The 22,597-nt window shown below is 31.9% G+C and overlaps 1 protein-coding gene across 3 annotated transcripts in view; it reads left to right on the top strand.

The window, feature by feature from the left end:
- The window catches only part of LOC129906551 (unconventional myosin-Vb), a 31,432-nt gene extending 9,481 nt beyond the window's left edge, over positions 1-21,951 (top strand). Inside the window, exons 2-8 of one of the 3 annotated variants that reach the window (XM_055982357.1) lie at positions 12,152-12,465; positions 14,133-14,238; positions 14,376-14,638; positions 17,782-18,489; positions 19,368-20,931; positions 21,004-21,158; positions 21,234-21,950. In XM_055982357.1, coding sequence (XP_055838332.1) covers positions 12,152-12,465; positions 14,133-14,238; positions 14,376-14,638; positions 17,782-18,489; positions 19,368-20,931; positions 21,004-21,158; positions 21,234-21,515 — 3,392 coding nt within the window. In that variant the 3' untranslated portion in view covers positions 21,516-21,950. Of the gene's footprint in view, positions 1-12,151; positions 12,466-14,132; positions 14,239-14,375; positions 14,639-17,781; positions 18,490-19,367; positions 21,159-21,233 lie in introns of all 3 variants that reach the window. The other 2 variants (XM_055982356.1, XM_055982355.1) reach the window with 2 other exon arrangements.
- The last annotated feature ends 646 nt before the right edge of the window (positions 21,952-22,597 follow it).

Here is a 22,597-nt window from a genome sequence, read left to right as displayed (position 1 = left end):
AGCAAAGAATTTTTGTATCTCGTTCTGTACTCTTTAAACCAAAATATGTACTATCGGGTTACCTAACCCAGATATTCTTACATCATAATTAAATTAGAGTAATATATTTTGTGTTCCAATAATTGGAAGTGATTTTTTGAAACCTTTTTTTCATAATCGAGGTTGGGAATTTCATAGTTCGTATTAATAAACCAAAAGTTAAAGAAACACTTAGATTCCTTAACTTAAAACAAAAGAAGTCAAAACTCAAACAGTACCAAAAAGGTACCTTCAGACAAACCTAAATCCGATAGCAAGATATACTAGGATAGGGAAACTGCATACGAGATTCAGCTTTCATTCACCTTAGTAGCCAAAAAACAAAAAATTAACTAATTTTTAGTTGTATTTAGTTGGAAAATTGAGTATTTTTTTTTCAAAGGTCAAGATTTTACTCTACTAACCGAAGTGAACACTTCGTTATTCATCTTTACAATTATATTAGTTTATTTCTATTAATAGTTTCATCGAATAAAACTTTTTTTTTTAACTTGAAGCAAATTTACGTTATACATGGAGACAAATAAGGCACTTAGAATCAAGGTAATACTCCTCTTAAATCCAATCCTCTTAAATTAATATAGCCCAGTCATTTTAGTCATTTTTAATCCCAATCTGCGGAAAAATTCCTACTGGGCTGAATTTTGGTATACAGCTTAATGACGGCTTTGTTATGAAGATGTGAAAAATCGACATTGATATCGTGTCCGCGTTAAGAGTTATAGGGGTCAAAAGGTCACAAAAACTGGTTTTTTACGATTTTCAGCAAAACGGTAAGTCTTATCAAAAAATTTTCAAAGCAAGAATTGTAGACCAGATTATTATATATAAAAAGTGTTATGACACTTTTTTTCCTAAGACCCACCGTTTCTTAGGTATAACGATTCAAAAAGTTGAAGTTTAGTTGTAATCGTCATAATCCTATTCCTGAAAAAAAAAAAACTCCTAACTGAAAAGTTCCTGAAATTTCATTATTTTTTTAGCTTGAATTTCGTTCCTCAACTGTTAAGAATATGGGGAAACCAAAAAAAAATGGAAATTTTCGCCATTTTTCCGATTGGGGCCCTTCTCCCGAAACCATTTCCCTGGGAATTTTTGTTTAGAATATGTCTGAAAATATACAGGGTGTGCAATAGAGAATGGACAACCCTAAAACGGCTTATAGCTACACTTATGATTGTTCTAAAAACAGATAGAAAAAAGTTCTATCGCAACCAGTTCATAAAATATGGACTTTTTTTCGTTCAGTGTATTTTAAATTTTATCATCTTATGTTTTCGTTCACTACAACCACGAATGAATGAATTTTATTTATTTCTTTTTTTTATAATTTTCTACAATAATTGGATGAGTACATAAACACTTTAAAAATTTCATAGCTATTGCACATTTTCGTAAAAAAAATTTTGAAATCTGTTTTTTGATGCAAAATGCAAAAAAAGTATTTTATGAAAAATTTTAAACACCTGTGATATAAAATAAATCTATAGAAACCTAGGTGGCCATCTTTCTTAAAAATATTCTCCTTATACCAGAATATTTTTAAGAAAGTTGGCCACCTAGGTTTCTATAGATTTATTTTATATCACAGGTGTTTAAAATTTTTCATAAAATACTTTTTTTGCATTTTGCATCAAAAAACAGATTTCAAAATTTTTTTTACGAAAATGTGCAATAGCTATGAAATTTTTAAAGTGTTTATGTACTCATCCAATTATTGTAGAAAATTATAAAAAAAAGAAATAAATAAAATTCATTCATTCGTGGTTGTAGTGAACGAAAACATAAGATGATAAAATTTAAAATACACTGAACGAAAAAAAGTCCATATTTTATGAACTGGTTGCGATAGAACTTTTTTCTATCTGTTTTTAGAACAATCATAAGTGTAGCTATAAGCCGTTTTAGGGTTGTCCATTCTCTATTGCACACCCTGTATATTTTCAGACATATTCTAAACAAAAATTCCCAGGGAAATGGTTTCGGGAGAAGGGCCCCAATCGGAAAAATGGCGAAAATTTCCATTTTTTTTTGGTTTCCCCATATTCTTAACAGTTGAGGAACGAAATTCAAGCTAAAAAAATAATGAAATTTCAGGAACTTTTCAGTTAGGAGTTTTTTTTTTTCAGGAATAGGATTATGACGATTACAACTAAACTTCAACTTTTTGAATCGTTATACCTAAGAAACGGTGGGTCTTAGGAAAAAAAGTGTCATAACACTTTTTATATATAATAATCTGGTCTACAATTCTTGCTTTGAAAATTTTTTGATAAGACTTACCGTTTTGCTGAAAATCGTAAAAAACCAGTTTTTGTGACCTTTTGACCCCTATAACTCTTAACGCGGACACGATATCAATGTCGATTTTTCACATCTTCATAACAAAGCCGTCATTAAGCTGTATACCAAAATTCAGCCCAGTAGGAATTTTTCCGCAGATAAAACCTAAAATTACTGGACTAATAAGCTTTCTAATAAAAATAAGTCAAATTTGTTTAAACTTTGTTAAAATCCAAGTGAACTTCATTTTAACAAGAATTTTTTTCTTAAGATTGAAATGATTTTTCATTTTTTTATTTGCATTCTAATTAAAATTAAAAGATTAAACAAACTTTCAATTTTTTTTTTGGCATACATTTTTCACCGTTGAAGATGATTGTGTTAAGACGACTGTCTTTTTGGCAAAAAAGCATGCAAAAATCCGATTGATTTAATTCAAATTCTAATTGTTTTTAGCATGTCTTTTTTCTGTATAGGTACCTTATTCAACAAAAGCAGGAATTGTGATTTGTGGTATTTTTTTCTGTTATTTAAAATAGAATTTGACTGTTTTGTGCAAAACTTTAATAAAATTAAATTAAATCAAAGCCTATTTCACGATGAAGTCACTTTTTTTCATATAAAATCCATTTATTACATGTAAGCTCTTTATAACTATAAGGTTCTATGTCGAACATAGAACCTTTTTCAAATTTTTTTACAAACATTTTCATAAAAAGGTTCTATGTCATTTTTTAAAAATTCTCATAGAATCCTTTTTTGTGGTGAAATTAATGTTTTTTTCATGGTTTTATGATTTTTTAAGGGTCCTTTATAAGATTGCATCAGTACTTTACTGCTATGTAACTATTTTATCCAAAAACCAGCCTTAAAAAACTTTGAGATCGATTTTCTCAAAACTAAGGGGAGTTGACATACAACCCTATAATTCTCAGCCAGCGACTTGTCAGTTATTTTCTTTCTAAAATAACTTCTCTAATAGCTTCTTTATAGAATAAATCTTCATATTATTCTTTTACCTGAAATTGTTTTATTTAACCAAAAGAAGTTAATAGGCCGTGGGCCAAGATTGGGAGAATTAAAATCTAAAGTGCATATTGTTTGATTGTACAAATTTCAACAATTGGAAATTTTGTTTGATGGCGATGTTCGAGGAACATGATCTAGAGGAATTTGTATCTAAGGACCTGAAGAATATTCTAAATGCTGAAATAAATGAAGCATTTAAGTTGGCCATAGTAAAAAGAGGGATGAAATGTAAATCATTAATAAAATCTATCGCATATCAGATAGTCATCTTGAATCCGTTGGTATCGGTAGGTATTGCTCTTATTTACGTTACGGGTAAATTAAAGGCAAAGGGATAGAAGTACTTTTGCGAATCTTTTGTAGTTGGCAAACAACAGCGCAGACCACATGCAAGTATTTCTAAAAACAGACCTTCAGGACCGTTAGAGCTCATTCAGAGTGACGTTGTTGGACATATAACACTTATGAGATAATCAGCCCTATTCTGCTATTCGATTCACGTAAAACGAAGGATTCCCTTTCTTAATCATGTCAAATTGGATTTGAAAAACTTCTAACTTTAGATAGGAAAGTGTTGTTACTGCCTGTTTTAGAAATTCTAAGGAAAAAAAAATTGTGTAAATTAAATTTTAAACACCTTTTAAACGCTCCTTTTTTAGACTTTCACGTGAATCGAATAGCAGAATAGGGCTGAATGTCAAGAATGAGTATGTTTTAAACATATGTTATATTGATATAACTTATTTCGCATTGATGTCCGTTTTCCGTTTTCGAGTCGAAGCTTCACACGTGCTTTTGGAAAAGGGAGAGAAAATGCTGAAAGATTTGTCTATAATGTAGTTGGGGGTTGGGGTCAAAATTCTGCCGGGGTCAAAATTCTTTTGTCAAAATTCTGCTTTCAAAATTCTGCTTTACAAAATTCTGCTTTCAAAATTCTGATTTTCAAAATTCTGTTTTTTAAAATTCTGTTTTTCAAAATTCTGCTTTTCATAATTCTGTTTTTCAAAATTCTGCAAAAAATTAAAAAAGGGTTTGGAAAATGTTAAAAAGCGCGCGCTTTTTAACATTTTCCAAACCCTTTTTTAATTATTTGCTAAATTCTGTAAAATCATCTTCTTGAAAAATGATCTGCTTATTTGATAACTTACCTACATAATTTGCATTCTTTGAGTGCATATTAATTTTTGTTTTATAAATGAATAAATTTGAAAATATTAAGATAAGGTTTTTAATACTAAACATTTCCGAAAATAATTCAAATTTTTTATTTGTCAAATTATAGGTCGTTTCAAATCAAAAGTCCCATGGAAAATTGAGCAAAAATAAAAAAAACTCATTCGCTTACTGGAAGGAAGCATTTATGAGGCAGCTGAACTTTTTCTAAAATTACGATAAAGTAATGAAGAACAGTTTTTGATATTCCTATCTTAATTAATTGATCCGTCTGTGAGATTCACTGGGTTAGCCTCAGAAAGCGGAGGCAAGTCTCTCGGGCTTGCATCACTCCATATTCGCGGGCAGTACAAGAAAACATACAATTATTTAATTATTTATCATTATAAGGCAGTTGGGATAACTTTGCCGAAGATATTATTATAGGACTAGGTGAAGATGGACCAGAAATGTCCAGTTTATATGATAGCAATTCATGACTTAAAAATCTATTCACATCTTTTCATTTGTATAATTGGGCAGTAAATATCTTATTTTTATTTTTCAATTATTTTGGAGTCGTCACCATAGAAATCATTAATAAACAAATTCAGATTTTTCGTTTGTTTATTTTTTTCTCTAGCATTTCTTTCATTCAAACAAGCATGATTTGTTGTTATTTTTGAGTTGATTTGTCGCAATGAGCCAATAAAATTGAGTTTTTTGTTTATTTGTATTCAATTTTATTGGAAGGGAGAAAATAAACTCTGAGTCAGGACTTTTGATTTGAAACGACCTATAAGATGAATATTCAAAAATTTGAATAAGAAAAGGAATATCTTGTATCAAACAACATCTGTTCCAATAAGTTATAGATTTTATTTGCAAGAAAGTCAGTCTTTGCATTTTAAAAAATATTTGCGACACTTACTAAAAAAAAATTTAGGAAAGTACCAATGTTGAATTACATTAATGAGGTGTATTTTTCTTTAGTCAGCGCATATGCCATAAAAAAAAAAGCAGAATTGGCAGAATTTTTTTTGTTCAAGTATAATGCTGGCAGAATTTTGAAAAGCAGAATTTTAAAAAGCAGAATTTTGAAAAGCAGAATAGAAAAAAAGCAGAATTTTGAAAAACAGAATTTTCGTTAAAAAAGCAGAATTTTGAAGCCAGAATTTTGACCCGATCCCTGTAGTTGGCACATTATCGACAAATCTTTCAGCATTTCACTTCAAGAAGCAAAGAATAGCAGCGACTGGAATAAATGGAAATACGCAATTTGGGAGTAAATTAATGTTTTTGAAAAGCTAAACACCATCTCCATCGATAGACCAGGGTCGATAATTTTTGAAACCAAAAAAAAATCATAGTAGAATGAAACCCATTGGAAAAGGAGGTGAATATGATGAAAATTAAAGGAAAAATAAATTACGGGCGAGCCGAGTTCGGGAAGTGGGTGGGTTGAGTTTTTAATGGTAAAAAATGGTATATCTCGATTTCCGGCAAAACTACAAATCCTATAGAAAAAAGTTGTATGGCAAAGTTGTAGGTAATAAAAAGATCTACAACTTTTGTATTGACAATTTTTTCACATAACCTCAAAATTTATGTGAAAAATTCAAAAAACCGAGTTTTTGGTTTTTTATTTTTATCTTTTTCAAAAACAAACATTTTTCTTCGAAATTTGGTGAAAACTTACCTTATTATGTCCCAAATACACTGTAATTTATTTGATTTAAAATATTAATTTGTTCACCTTATTTTGACTTAATACCAAAAAAACACCCTAATTTTCAATCGAAAATTCACGTGTCAAAATATCAGCTTTTTTCAAAAAGTCGGTGGGCATTTCGTTCGTTAAAATGTCTATTTTCTGATGGTGTAAAAAAAATTTTACATTAGTATACTATAGAACATGTTCTAGTAAAATTCCAAAAATGAAAAAAGCTTGAATTCGAAAAAAAATTTTTATCATTGTTTACAATTTTGGCCTATTTATTCAAATTTACACTTTAATTACTCAAAAAACGTAAGACTAATCAATGTTACATGAAATCTTACGTTTTTTGAGTAATTAAAGTGTAAATTTGAATAAATAGGCCAAAATTGTAAACAATGATAAAAAAATTTTTTCGAATTCAAGCTTTTTTCATTTTTGGAATTTTACTAGAACATGTTCTATAGTATACTAATGTAAAATTTTTTTTACACCATCAGAAAATAGACATTTTAACGAACGAAATGCCCACCGACTTTTTGAAAAAAGCTGATATTTTGACACGTGAATTTTCGATTGAAAATTAGGGTGTTTTTTTGGTATTAAGTCAAAATAAGGTGAACAAATTAATATTTTAAATCAAATAAATTACAGTGTATTTGGGACATAATAAGGTAAGTTTTCACCAAAGGACCCCGCACATTTTGTATGGGAAGTGGCCCTCGGTGAAATTGTCTGAAATTTTAGTATGTTGTTCTCTTGAAGCCCTTGATCAAAAGTCGATATGGGCAGAAAGTCGAAAAATGGACAGTTTTTAAAATAACGGGTTTTTTCCGATGACTATCTCAAACCTTTTAAAAGGGATAGTAACTCTCTAAATTGTATTTTGCGCTATTCTAATGTGGAATCCATAGGTTTTAAGGGTCGCTGAAACCGAATCCAAAGTCCATTTTGCCCCATCACGTCAGGTTTTCAAGATAACCTCAAAAAATGTCACAGCCCTAAAAAAAAATTTTTGTTTGAACTGGGAGTGCGACACTGCTAAATATATGTTTTTCGGGTCGCTAAAACTAGATTCGAAGTCTATTTTGCCCTATCAAGTCAGGTTTTTGAGATAACATCAAAAAAGAAACGAACATCTTTTTTGAGGTTATCTCGAAAACCTGAGGTGATAGGGTAAAATAAACTTCGAATTTGGTTTTAGCGACCCGAAAAACATATAATAAACATAGTCGCACTCCCAGATCAAAAAAAAATTTTTTTGAGGCTGTAATATTTTTTGAGGTTATCTTGAAAATCTGACGTGATGGGGCAAAATGGATTTCGGATTCGGTTTCAGCGACCCTTTAAACCTATGGATTCCACTAAAAAATAGCGTAAAACACAATAAGAGAGTTACTATCCCTTTTAAAAGGTTTGAGATGGTCATCGGAAAAAAACCGTTATTTTAAAAACTGTCCATTTTTCGACTTTTTGCCTATATCGACTTTTGATCAAGGGCTCCAAGAAAACAACATACTAAAATTTCAGACAATTTCACCGAGGGCCACTTCCCATACAAATTGTGCGGGGTCCTTTCGAAGAAAAATTTTTGTTTTTGAAAAAGATAAAAATAAAAAACCAAAAACTCGGTTTTTTGAATTTTTCACATAAATTTTGAGGTTATGTGAAAAAATTGTCAATACAAAAGTTGTAGATCTTTTTATTACCTACAACTTTGCCATACAACTTTTTTCTATAGGATTTGTAGTTTTGCCGGAAATCGAGATATACCATTTTTTACCATTAAAAACTCAACCCACCCACTTCCCGAACTCGGCTCGCCCGTAATTTATTTTTCCTTTCATTCTTATCATATTCCCCTCCTTTTCCAATGGGTTTCATCCTACTATGATTTTTTTGTATTTTTTAATGTTTTTGAAGGCATCGGCACTGGTCTACGAGTACTAAAGCAAATTAAAAATAATAAAAATTAAAATCAAAAGATTCAAGAAAAAACATCAGAAAATGAGTTTTAAAGCAAAAACAAAACAAATTTAATTTCGTTCAAGATTTCGTAATCGAATTTTTGTATGGAAAATTTCGTTTGGCTTCAGCTGCGTACTAGGCTTAGTTACGAATTTGTAGAAAAAACTTATTTTTGTACGAGTACTGTTACCTTGTAGGGAAGAAAACTGCCATACAAATTCATCAGATGTACCTACATGTAATCGGCATTTTTGCCGTTATAACGTCTTATAAATCGATGAACCATGGCAGCCACCACAAAAAAGTGACGCCATTTTCTCCCGTTCCACTCTCGCTTTTTCGCAGTGCGGCAAAAATTTCAATTTAAAATTAAAACTAAACTTTTAGAGATACAAAAATCTTCTATAGCTTATTTGAAAGATAATAACCTAAAGTTGAATACGTTTGAAGGATTTAAAAAAATTTCATCTTTTAATAGGGTAAATAGGGGTAAAACAAAATTGCAAAAAATTGGCTATTTTCTAAACGCGACAATGTAAAGAGTTGAATTTTTGTTTAATCGATAGATAAATTTATTGCAAGACTGACAACGGTATTGAAAAAAATTTCAAAACCAAGTAATGAATGGTTTTCTAAAACTTAAACATGAAGTAGACCGTTGACGAAGTAGTGATTATAGGCAGGGGAAATTTTTTTTGATAATTTAAAAAACGTCATTCGAAATATAATTAAAAAAAATGTTATGGGTCTAATACGGATTTTTTTTTAAGTCTCTGCGTTTCGAAATATGAATTTTTGCAAAACATCTACTTATTTTGGGGTATTTTTGGGTGGATTTTAATTTTTTTAAATTCTTCAAACTTATAGAATATGTAGTCTCTAATTGTGCGCATACATGTGCAAAAAATTGGTATTTTAAAATTATTTTTGACCGAATAACGGTAAAGACAAGTTTTTTTGTCCCAAGTTTTTTGACCGTTTTTAACCTTCTTTTATTTTTATCTTTTTTTCTTCAACAGGTAAATGAATTTAATTTATACTGTAGATAGATAGTAGACAGGACTATATCTGTGCAAAATTTCAATTAATTTTGAGATAACGGTAAAATAAAGTTCTATTTTTCAACAGATAATTTCTTTTGATCTAGAGCAGATACAAATTTGATTTAACTTTATTGAGAATCCTGATGATATTACCTTTCATTTTGGAATATCACACAAAACTAAACATTCACTACAAGCTACACAATGTTAAATTAAAAAACTTTAGAAATACCTCAGAACACCTGTGGAGATCTGTTGCCCATGACCAGCCACCAGTGTGGGAAGTACCGTAATCTCAGTTTGGAATATCGACATGGTTGGCTTTAAAAAATTCTTACTTTTTTTCTAGGCATCGCAGAAAAATGATTGAAACGTCATTTGAAAGATGAAATAATGAGGTTGTCATTGAAAAAAATTGATTCAATAGCGTGAGAAGATAAAATTATATGTTTTTTTTTTGGATTTTTGGGTGATGGAAATGATTTTTTCACTTTTTTCATAGAAATGATTGTTTTTAATAAATTATTTTAATACTTTTTGCGCATTGTAAAAATTTAAAAATGGTTCTATTCTTTTAAAGAAATATTTGGCTTTTTAATGGTATAGTTTTTTTTTGTAAAAAAATTAATATAAATGAGAAAAGAGAAATTGAAAATTATGATTGTTTGAAATAAATAAGCAGTTCAATTGACTCATTTTAAACAAAAGCATACAACCTGTTTTCTTACGACGCACAGTGGGGCGACCCATATGGCAATGTTGAAAACAATTCAAAAAATAAAACAAAAGATATCGGTGTTTTTTGTTAGTTTTCCGTTATATAACATTCCTATGCATCAAAACCACACTCATTTTATCTTGGTGCATGATTTCTCACTCTAAAACGAGCACTTGAAGTTGCCACATTAGTTGTATTTTAATTGTGTTGTAAAAAAATTAACAAAAAGGTTTAATGTTCAACTAGCTGCCATTTTTGTTTAAATAACAGTATAATTCTGATTAAACATGGAATCGAAAGATTCGGTTGTATATTTTATCATTTAAACAAAAAAAAATTTAAATCAATGAATTATTTTGCTCTTTTTTTGTATTAAATGTGGAGTGTTTAAAATTGTTAGTTGGAAATTAAGTTATTTTCTAAAAACTTTAGCTTAAAGTTAGTTTCCACACACTTCCACATCGAGATTTTAGTATTTTCATATGCCTTGACTTATTATCTGTGGAATTCTAAAAAGAAAGGGTGCTCATATTTGCTCCATTTTTTGTTTTAGTTTTTTAAAGTACATCCTCAGTATATTTTAAAACGCTTACTTTTTGATCCAGGCTTATAAGGAAGGTTCTTATTTTGGAGATATATATAATTTTTTGCTCCCATAATCTCATATGGTTGAAAAAAAAAATAAGAATTTACATTCCTCAATTAAAGTTCCTGACTTAATTCTAACCCGTTTTTCCAGGGAACTGAAGTTTCTTATGGGAACAGTATGGGATTTTAGTCCTTGCCTTGAATAGTAAACTTTAAAATCTAGCGTAAATATTACATACTTTACTATAGTACTACAAACAAATAGATTATCTCACTTCCACATTAATTTCATCCATCAAACAAATTAAAATAAAAAACGTTGAAAAAAATGGTCAAAAACTTTGGGGCAAAATAAATATTTTTCCCCTTTATTCGGTGAAAATCATTTTAGAAATAGAAATTTTTGCACACTAACATAAATCAATCTCACCTATAAGAACTATAAGTTTCAGATTTTTTGCAAGCTTTCAAGAAATCCTAAAAAAAAAATACCACTCAAAAATACTCCTACAAAATAGCTGTTTTTCAAAAATTCACGTTCTGCGACAAACCGTTGTAAAAAAATAATTTTTTTCTTACAATGTCATTTTACCCCTATATAGGGTTAATCTAATGATTGAATTTTTAGAAATCCTTTCTCAGTGTTCAAACTTTTAAATAAACTATATTAAATTTTGTCTTTTGGCGTCATATGAAATAAGATGAAACTCCAATCTATACCACATAGCTTACGGCAAGTGGAACGTGAGGAATAGTCATCTCTTTTCGTATTTGCAGCACGGGTTCATCGATTTATAACATTTTACCACGTCACAAATATAATTCAGCCAACTAAATTTCGCAAATGAATTAATTCCAACTTTTGGGGTATCTTGCCCCATTGTGCGACGTTATCACGTAAAATCATCGTCCGTAAACCGGCTTTACAGACAACCTCTTTTAAATGAAGAAATCTACATGCGACAGCCGGAAGGTTTTGGAATTGATAATCGCTTCTGCAAATTAAATATAGCGTTGTATGGTCTAAAACAAGTCTCAAGGATGTGAAATGAGCGATTTCAAAAATTTGTCACTTTAATTGGTTTTAAAAGAACAAATTCTGATAACTGCTTTTACACCAAATCGATTTATTTCAGGTGGAGGAGGCTGGGAATCGAAACCAGACCCCCGGTATCGTAGTCCGTAGCACTACTAGAGACTAAGGGTACTAACAAACCCGTTGCTAGAACATTTTAAATATTTTGTTAATAAATACACTGTTAAGGTATCTTTATTTAAAAACGTGTAATATTTGTTCAATGGAAAATATGAATGCCAATAAAAGAATTTGAGATACCGATTCAAGCATTACTGATCATTAAATTCAAACCAAGAAATCTGAAATTTAGTTCTGATTAAAAAAAAAAAAACTCTTGTGGGTCTGCTGTCGTAAAAGCTATGTGACCTAGAACCCTTGAACTTGAGAACCCTTGAAACTTGAGAATTTTTAATATAAAAATTCTCAAGTTTTGTTCAACTCCGAGTGAAGAAAATGGACCTTAGTTGAGTCTATGGAAAAAACATTCTAAACTTTTTAATATTTTTAATTAAAACCTTGTATTTTTCTTTTTACAGATGCATCATCTTCGAACGAAGCTGTCCACCTACAACAGCGTTTAAAGTGTCTTAGTACAGAGTTGGTCACTCTTCGAAATCGTTTGCACGTAGGACAAACACAAACTTCAGTAGCAAATGCAACGGTGAATGTTGCTAATCCAGCTAATGCAGAAAACAGTGTTGTATCTACGAATAATCATAAATGTATAAAATCTAGTCAGCCGACCAGCATCATCAATGCACAAACTACAGTACAAAGTGGAATTATCGCAGGAGGAAACCTTCAACGTTCACCATCGAATAGTACTCCTCCAAAGTTGACTGCTAGTAAGGTATGTATGGAAAACGTTTTCTGTTGTTAACAAACTTTGATATCTAATTTCGTGCAAATTGTTTACTGCAAGTAAACAAATGCGCCTATAAAGCGTTGAATTCTAAGGAGAGTAATATTCCCGTTCAGTTTACAATTCTTAGGCCGTTTGTGAATTGCGTTAACATTTTTCACTTTGGTTAAATTTTGACACTTGCGACTTGCGTGGTGAAAAGAATGGGTTAAAATTTATTCTACTGTGAACAGGATAAAATTTTAACTAAGGTGAAAATTTGAATCTTAATTTCGCACGGGAACGATAACTTGGGCGCCAAGATTTGATAACGGTTTTTTATAAATGGGTTCAATACATGTATTTTTAACTATGAGAGGACTTGAAAAGGGATTTAAAATCCTGGTAACTACTTTTAATTTAAAATCTTTTGACATTGGCGCCTGTCTGGCGACTTTAGAGAACATAAGCGGATCGCAAGGCTGCCAACTAACTCTTTAAATTAAATATCGAAGATCTTTTTTGCTGGTGACCAAAGTTATCAAAACAACAAAAAAAAATAAAAATCTGAAAAAGTTTTTTTTAATTTTATTTTTCAATTTTCTCAAAAACTAGATGGCATAAAAACATAAGTATTGTTTTCAGTTCTTTGTGTTTTTTTTTCTAACCTTTTTTTTTTTATAATTTTAGCTATTGAGTTTGATTATTTAGAAAACTATTGATTGAACTAACTTGATTTAAAAAGTATAATAAAACTGTGGCTTTTGAAAAAGGTATCATTCTTATCTGTAAGTGTTGTCGTTGTTATTTCAATTAAAAAGTTTAAGTGACCTCAACTCCATATGCGTTTCGCCCAGGTATGACAGTGGGCTCATCAGTTAGATGCTGTCATACCCTTACTAAGACGCAAAATTTTGTTCCATGAATACAGACACTCATAAAAATGGACCAACATTTTGCGTCTTAGTAAGGGTATGACAGCAACAGCATCTAACTGATGAGCCCACTGTCATACCTGGGCGAAACGCATATGGAGTTGACGTCACTTAAACTTTTTAATTGAATTATATTCTATCACTCCGCTTAAAAATACAAATAATTTTCATTATTTTTTTACTTTGTTTGTTGTCGTTGTTATTTTAATTTTTTTTTTAGAAAATTGCCCCTCCCGCCTAAACGGGGGCAGATAGACCCCCCTCCCATAGTAAATAATACATGTATTAAACCCTCTACAAAAAAACGTTATCAAATCTTGGCGCCCAAGTTATCGTACTCTCCCCCTAAATTTTAACGCAATTTACACACGGCCTTAAGTCTAATAAGATACCTTGGCAATAATTAAATTATCTTTCGTCATTTTCGAAATAAGAACCAAAATATTCTTTTCTTAAGGTTTTGGAGGAGTTCAGCGACCCTGAAACCTTCAGGAAAGTATATTTGGTTCTTATGGCAAAAATCTTGTTGACCAGTGTAGTCTGTTGTCACATTCCCTTTATCGGTTGATGACACAGAATTATATTTATTATCTTTAAGAAATTCAGCTGTAATTTTTGCAGTTTTGTCAGGAATAATTTAATGCGATTATACTTTATTGGTAATTTTGTATTTATTTTAACAATCTAAATTCAATAATTTATTTATAATTATTAATAAAATTTCTTTTTTTTTCTTTCTAGAATCAACATACCATTAATTCGTGCTTACAACAAACCACAGGAGTAGTAGCAAGAAATACATCAATTCCCCATCCACTTCCGCAACACATTAATGATCAATTAACAGGTAAATCTAACATAGATATCAATAATTGTCGTGACACAGAATTTTTTGAAAATGAGTGCCACAAATTGGAAATATGATAATACAAAAACAAGTAAAGGCATTTCTTAAATGCAATGAATTTGGTTTTGATTTTGCAGCAAATCAACCTTTTAACGAAACACAGCCAACGACGCGACCGACAGGGCCAGGACTATTCAATACTCCATTTATTCCTGTTGTGCAGAAAAATATAAATCCTTGCAATGGCATAAACAAATACTTTCAAAATTCTTCGATAACAAGAAATGGACAGCAAAAGGAGCCGAACGAAATGAAGGATCTAATACACTTGGCTGGTCCATTAACAGAAGATGCCGTGATGAGAACGCTTCAAGCTCGATTTAATGAAAATTTGTATTTTGTAAGTAAAAATTAGTACTAATTTTACCTAATATTACTAATATTAATATACTAGATGAAAAGCTGTTGGTATTTTTTGTTTAACTGTTGACTTTTTCATATAATAAACATTTTTAAAGTTATTAAGGGCCAGTTTGTTCATAGTCGGTTATTTTCTAACCAAGGATTATTCCATACGAAAACCATTGATTAAAAGATAAAATCGAGTGTGAACAAACCGGCCCTAAGTGTGGTAACTAAAAAAAGTTAAAATATCGTGATTAGACTGAATTTTCATAAATTATTTTGGGGTTGGGGTCAAAATTCTGACGGGGTCAATTATTTTTTCAAAATTCAACTGTCGCGAACCTCCTGAAATTCTACGCGGATCCCCAGGTTTCCGCGAACCACAGGTTGAGGACCGATCTCTAATCCAGTGTTTTTCAAAATGTGGGTCGCGAGTCGCGACCCCCTGGGGGTACTCTGTGCTATGAGATGAATATGGTAGCTTACAAATATTGATTCTTCCGATGAGTTTTCTTTGAGAATGTTTTGAACGCGGGGTAAAAAATCAAATTTGTTTGCTTGTAGAGACACGGACCATTACCGAAGTTTTCCGAAAAATCCTATGATTTGTCTTTTGCAGATATAATGTTTTCCTCTCTCCCTTGGAGGCTCATTTAGGATGTTTAAGTGGTCAGATTTTGAACAAAAACACCAATAATTCAGGTCGTAGTTCCAAAACGTGTGTCAATACTTTTCCCTTTGGCATCCAAAGCGTGGTAAAAAAGATTTTTTGTGCAGTGAACCAATTTCATCGCATACAATCCAAAACAGTCGACTTTGCAAGGCCTTGCTTTTTATAAAGTTCACTTCTCTGATCACATCTTTATGCACATCATTTTATTCTGCAGGCAATCCCTTCGATGCAAGAACTTGTCGATGAAGAAAGCAGTGTGTCATTTTGTTGCCGGTCAAAGTTTTGGTACCATCGCTACAAAAAGCAAAACATTTTGTCCAATTGAATCATTTATTTGCAAAACATGATAAGTCCACTTTTTTTCAAAATTCGTTTTTTTGACTAAATTTGTACTCCATGGATAACCACGTCTGTCTTTAAAATATGAAGTATCTACTCCATCTATATCCGATTTTACAGCTACGCGAAATATTTTTTTAGTATCAAAAACAGAATAAGTCCCGGACTTATCATCTTTTGAAAATAAACAACAGCTTCTTTTTGTGTAAATGGTATATTAGATTAATGGCTGAAAATCTTAAGTTTAAAGCTACTTTAAAGTTAAATAAGCAGTCCGGACATTGTATTTTATTCTCAAATACTATTGTTTGATAGACTGGGGCTAAAAGCGAAATTGCATATCCATTTAAAAACTAATTTCACATCCGTTTATTTTCAAAGTATGATAAGTCCAAAAGCGTTTTTATTTTTTATCTTTTGAGCTATCGCTCCAAAAATTAAAAACGAAACGGTATTTTGTAGCTAGGCAAGAGTTCTACAGAATGTATTTTTTATAAATTTTTCTACGCATATCAAAGAAAATAGAACGTTTTTTTCTTCTCCTGAAAAATTTAAAATCATGGACTTATCATGTTTTGCAAATAAATGATTCAATTCATTTCGTGGTTGCGACTCGCGACAACTTTCTAAAAACATGTACGAACACTGGCCATTTGTGTAAGAAGGAAGAGCTTTACAAAATAAGCCCAACGAGTACACAGTACACAGCTATTTAAAAATACTGACACATTATATTGTGAGGGGTCGCAAAAATATTTTTCCTCTCAAGGGGGTCGAGAAATCAAAAAGTTTAAAATACACGACTCTAATCCATTTCGTCTACGTTTTTTCATAAATTGTACCTGGTTAAGGAGGGATATGTGAAGCTGGCACCCTCAAATGCTATTTTTTTTTTAAACCTGGCTGGTTCGATTACCAAAGGTTATCCCCGGGATAGCCCAACTTTTTCGCTATCCTACGCTTAGTTAAAAAATTATAAAAGAATTAGTTATTATACACCATACAAAAAAAGTACGCATACACCACAGTGACCTTTTTAATTTATAATTTAAAAAATTTAATCCACCGATGTTTGCATTGCACCTCAAATGTTATTTATTTGACTTAAATTTTTTTCTCGATTGAATGTACTCCATATAACATTCCTGTTAAGCAGCTTTAGTTGATTTGTTTCATTTCACCTTAAAAACCACAACATACAAATATTTTTCGAAGTGTAAAAATCATTAATTTTTTGGTTTGCCATTGCCATTGTGTCGAAAACAGGGCAATAAGGAACTAAGACGTTCACGGGTTTTTATTGCAGGAATCGTTCAATGAGTTATAATAGAAGATAAAACCGCGTAGTGCTATTAATTGAGAGGGTAAAAATTGAAGATAGCGGTGCGAAAGCCCCCCCTTTTTGTTTTTTTTTAATATATCTCGTAAACAAAGCAAAATTTTGATAAATTGCATGCAAAACTTTTTGTAGAGAATTAAATTTCCTATCAGAATAAAGTTTTTTAAAAATTGATAAAAAAATTTCGATTTTTTTAGTGTTTTCACATTTTTGGTTGTGTCTTTAACTGGGCTGAGATAGGAATTAACATAGCTCTAATAAAAGAGAGAAGATTAAATATCCTTCAAAATACTGGGCTTATTAAATTTTTTCATTGAAAATTAACCGAGGTAGGTATGGCCATTTAAACCTATCATTTTTTCGCATTTTCAGTTATACTCAAGTAAAAAAGATACATTTGAGGGGAAAGTACGATAACTTAGAAACCGAGAATTGATAGCGGTTTTTTTAGAGGGGTAAAATATAATAATTGTTTACTATGGGAAGGGGTGTCATCTCCCCCCGTTTAGGCGAGAGGGGTAATTTTCTAAAAAAAATACTTAAAATCAAAAAAAAAAAAAATATTAAAAAACAACGGCAACACTTACAGTAAAGCGTAACTTAAGAAATTTTTGAAAATTTTCATTTCCAAAATTAGTGCGTATAAACGTCGAAACATTTTGCTATAGCTTAACCGATATGAATTTTGTTCTTTTCCATAAAAATGAGAAATTAAGAACTTATTATTGACCCTCTCTACTATGCATTTCATTAAACAAGGTTTTTTTCATTTTCTTTTTTTTTGCAGACCAATGTTGGACCCATTTTGTTATCGATTAATCCGTATCTTGATGTTGGAAACCCACTTACATTGTCATCAACACGTTCACTTCCACTAGCGTTGCAGCTTAAAAAAATTGTACAAGAAGCTGTTCGACAACAAGCTGAAACGGGTTATCCACAAGCAATAATATTGTCTGGAACTTCAGGTGCTGGGAAAACACATTGTTCCATGCTATTGTTGCGGCAACTATTTGCAGTTGCGGGTGGTGGTCCCGAAACAGATGCCTTTAAGCATTTGGCAGCTGCATTTACAGTTCTACGTTCATTGGGCTCGGCAAAAACAACCACAAATTCAGAATCTAGCCGTATTGGGCAATTCATCGAGGTTCAAGTTACAGACGGAGCCCTTTATAGAACAAAAATACATTGCTATTTTTTGGACCAAACACGAGTTATACGACCATTGCGGAATGAGAAAAACTATCACATATTTTATCAAATGCTGGCGGGACTCAACAGAGATGAGAGATCTAAGTTAAACCTTGAAGGTTATTCTTTGGTGAATCTAAGATACCTTCAACATGGTGATATAACACAAAGAGAACAAGAAGATTCAAGCAGGTTCCAGGCATGGAAAGCATGCTTGGGAATCTTAGGTATACCTTTTTTGGATGTTGTTAGAGTTTTGGCAGCAGTACTACTTTTGGGAAATGTGCAGTTCATTGACGGACAGGTAAGATTTCAGGCAGGAAGGCCGTTGTAGTAGGGTGTTGTAGTGGATTAATTCCAGGTAGGTCCTACGTACGTACATAAATGTACAGTACCAATTAAAGTAGATACTAAAAAGGGTTTCCTTTTTTCGTTAAAAAAGCTACTGAAATTCTTCGTACGATGCACCAATTGAAATATTTCAATATTCAATATTTGTACATATCGTCGGCGGAGTGGAGTTAGAACAATTGAAGGGACCAGGCAGGGGAAGAACGGCACATGTCCTTTTTTTGTCAAAAATAAACTAATGATGAGGTCTTGTAGTATTTACTGAACACTATCTGATGGCATCCTTACTTTTATAAAACAAATTCAAGCCTTGCTGAAAAAATAAATTAATTTTGTGCTTTAAGTACCTACTAAGTTGTATGGAGAACAAAATTTAAAAATGTATTTTTTCTCGAAATGAGTTGGAATGGACTTGTACTGTTCTTCCCCTGGAACCTTCTCCGTCGACTTTATTGTCTTATGTATTTTTTAAAAGTGTTTTGTTTTTTTTTTGTACGAAGAATTATTCCAACCGGATGGTGGCTATCCAACTGCATGTACCAAATAAGGACCACCCTAATATACATATATAAATCGTCCCCCTCAGGCCAGAATCATGAATGTGCAATTTTTCGAACTCCGAGTTCATTGATTGGTAAAATTTCCAATCAGGGATTTATCAAAATTATTTCATGAAATTTAAACAAAGATTAAAAAAAATAGTTTTAGTTAAAAAAAAAAACAATACGGCAACCAAGGCAATTTGTAACCAATAGATGTTAAAGTATTTTTAATTACCGCCGCGACATTTGAAGAAAAATATCAATGTATTCATGCTTAATTTTTTTTCAGGGACTCGAAGTTGATGTCAAGGGAGAATCAGAACTTAATTCAGTCGCAAATTTGCTTGGAGTACCTCCAGCAGCTCTCTTTCGCGGTCTAACAACCCGCACTCACAATGCTAGAGGACAACTTGTTAAATCCGTATGCGACGCAAACATGTCCAACATGACAAGAGATTGCCTTGCAAAAGCTCTGTACTGTCGTACAGTTGCAACAATTGTTCGAAGAGCAAATAGTCTTAAAAGACTAGGTTCAACATTGGGAACACTAAGTTCTGATTCTAACGAATCCGTACACAATCAAGCCGATGTAGCTAGCCAGCACACTTCAACCATTGGTGGAAACTCAGGATCCAAGTCGATGACAGCATTAAATAATGCAGTTCGTCATGCTACTGATGGATTTATTGGAATACTTGACATGTTTGGATTTGAAGAACCATCGCCACAAGCGCAGCTGGAGCATCTCTGCATTAATTTATGCGCTGAGACAATGCAACACTTTTACAATACCCACATTTTTAAATCGTCCGTCGAATCTTGCCGCGATGAAGGAATTATATGCGATACAATTGTTGACTATGTCGACAATGTTCCATGTATTGACTTAATATCCTCTTTAAGGACTGGACTTTTAAGTATGCTCGATGCAGAATGCTCAGTTCGTGGAACCGCCGAGAGCTATGTCGCAAAAATCAAGGTACAGCACAGAAATTCCACACGTCTAGAGACTAAGCACGCTGAGCCTCATGATCCACGATTGTTTACAATCCGCCATTTCGCTGGAAAAGTTGAATACGATGCAACTGAATTTCTTGACACTAATCGAGACGTTGTCCCTGACGACTTGGTTGCTGTATTTTACAAACATTCCTGCAACTTTGGGTTTGCCACTCATCTTTTTGGGTCCGAACTTAAAGCACTTTATGCTTTACAAAGTGTTCCTCGTGGCCTAAGCTTTCGTATATCCCCAACCTCCCATACCGATCTTTTAAACGGCGACGAACCAGTGTCGACTTTAACACAAGACTTTCACACACGTCTCGATAATTTACTTCGCACTCTTGTGCATGCTCGGCCACATTTTGTGCGCTGTATACGCAGTAATTCATCAGAAGCAGCAGGGCGTTTTGAACGTTTGGTTATCGTAAAGCAAGTTCGTGCGTTGCAAGTGCTTGAAACAGTCAATTTAATGGCTTCAGGATTTCCACATCGAATGCGTTTCAAACAGTTTAATGCAAGATATCGTATGCTGGCACCTTTTCGTTTGTTGAGAAGATGTGAAGAAAAAGTTTTGGAGGATTGTAACCTTATACTCCAATATGCAATGGAGAATCCACCCGAAGTAGATGGCTCAGTAACGTTATCTTGGGCTCCTGGCAAAAGACACATTTTCCTCAGCGAAGGTATTCGTCAGCATTTAGAGAATTTAAGATCTGAAATTCGCACTAAAAGTGCGACTATGATTCAAAGTATTTGGCGCGGATGGCAGTTTCGCAAAAAAATAGGAAGTATCAAAAAACCCAGAGATATGCTCATGTATTCTACAAAAACCTTAAAAGGCTCCAATGGTGGTAAGATTGAAACGCTTAGCTTAAATTCGTTTGCAATTTCATTATTTTCTTCAGCGTTTACTTCGTTTCTAGCACAAAGAGTTTCATCCAAAGGAAACACAAATCTTCAAACAACGACGACACGGCCACGACCACAACCAATAGCAGGCACCCCTCCACCAGATCCAAACGAAAAGTATGATTCAAAGATTATACAGCAAACGTGCAGTCTCTTCGGATTAGATTTAGTAAGATATATTTCATAAAACTATATTCATATGTACATAGGTATACATAAATTCTAATGCTTTCGTTCCCCATAGGAGCGTCCACCTCCGGTTCCACCATCACGCCCATACACCGTAACTGGAAACTCAAAGCTTGGCTATCCACAGAATAGATTGATGAAAATGAATTTCCCTGAGGACTCAGTCACTAATCCCCCATCTGAGCAACTCAAAAAAGGAGATACTGTTACGGTGGTCGGTGCATCTTCTTGTCGTGGTCATTTAATTGTCGAACACAATGGGCAAAGCTTCCACGTTCCCTTTCAATACATGGAGCTTGTAAAAAATGGCACAGCGGGCTCCTGTGTGAAATTATAAATTAAACTTAAGGATTATATTCATTGAACCACATTATGTGGTCTTTTGGATTTGAATCAAATTTTTAAGACTGTAAATAATTTATTTTAAAGATTAATTCTTTTTCTCATAAAAATTAATTTTCTACTTTTTGCATTTGATCTACTTGTAAACTTTTGTTCAATAACTGTAATAATTTTTCTCATATTATTTTATTGTTTAGTTTTTTTTTTTTTTTTTGGTGGAGAAAAGAATGATCGAAGAATTATTGAGACAATTTATACGCTCCAGTGCCAATGTTTAAGTACAGAATATAAAAATAAATTAATTTAAGAATGTCAGTATTTCCCCACCAACAAGTTTTATTTGTGTATAAGTTCCTAGAATGAACTTTTGATTATAAATAAAACTATTGCAATATTAATGAGTGAATAAAGTATTTCTTTCATGTATATCAAAATTTTTGTTTATTTAGGGTGGTCTGTCTTCTATTAGATAACACTGGTCAAAGTTTAAACTTTTTTTTTCCCACAAGAACCACTTTATATTTTTCTGAAGGAATCCGAAGTCAGTATGCTTGTGAATCACACAGTTAAAAAAGATATCGAAATGATTTAAACTGTTTCTGGCAGGAGAAAATAATTCTTATAGACAGCATTACAAATTTATTTGAAAGCATAATCTCAAAAATAGTAAAAAAAAAGTTTTTATAACAGTAATACCTATGTAATTAAAAAATGAAGTCTAATAGAATTTAGAATATAGTACGCCTTATTTCTAATAAATGGGTCCATAGTTTTTAATTGGCAGTTAATGTTGAAAGTTGGGGTTATTCAGAGAAAAATAGTTTTCCTGGATAAACCAATGGGGTTTTATTTTTAGATTTTAGGAAAGTGTCTACAAATAAATATTAGATAGTATTTTTGTTTGAACTTTTGCATTTTTATATAAAAATAAATAATTTAATTTTATGCTCCCTTTATCGAAATAATTAAGTAAATAATGAATTTATTGAATTATTAAAAAATACTTGTTTTATTATATGTAAAGGCCAGTCGCTTGATATTAATTTTAAAATTTACGATCTTGGGTTTCAAGGGGTT

Source organism: Episyrphus balteatus, chromosome 1, assembly GCF_945859705.1.
Source record: "Episyrphus balteatus chromosome 1, idEpiBalt1.1, whole genome shotgun sequence".
In the NCBI taxonomy this organism is placed as follows: Eukaryota; Metazoa; Arthropoda; class Insecta; order Diptera; family Syrphidae; genus Episyrphus; species Episyrphus balteatus.
The sequence above is the reverse complement of the archived record's forward strand: the minus strand, read 5'-3'. Positions and strand labels throughout refer to the sequence as shown.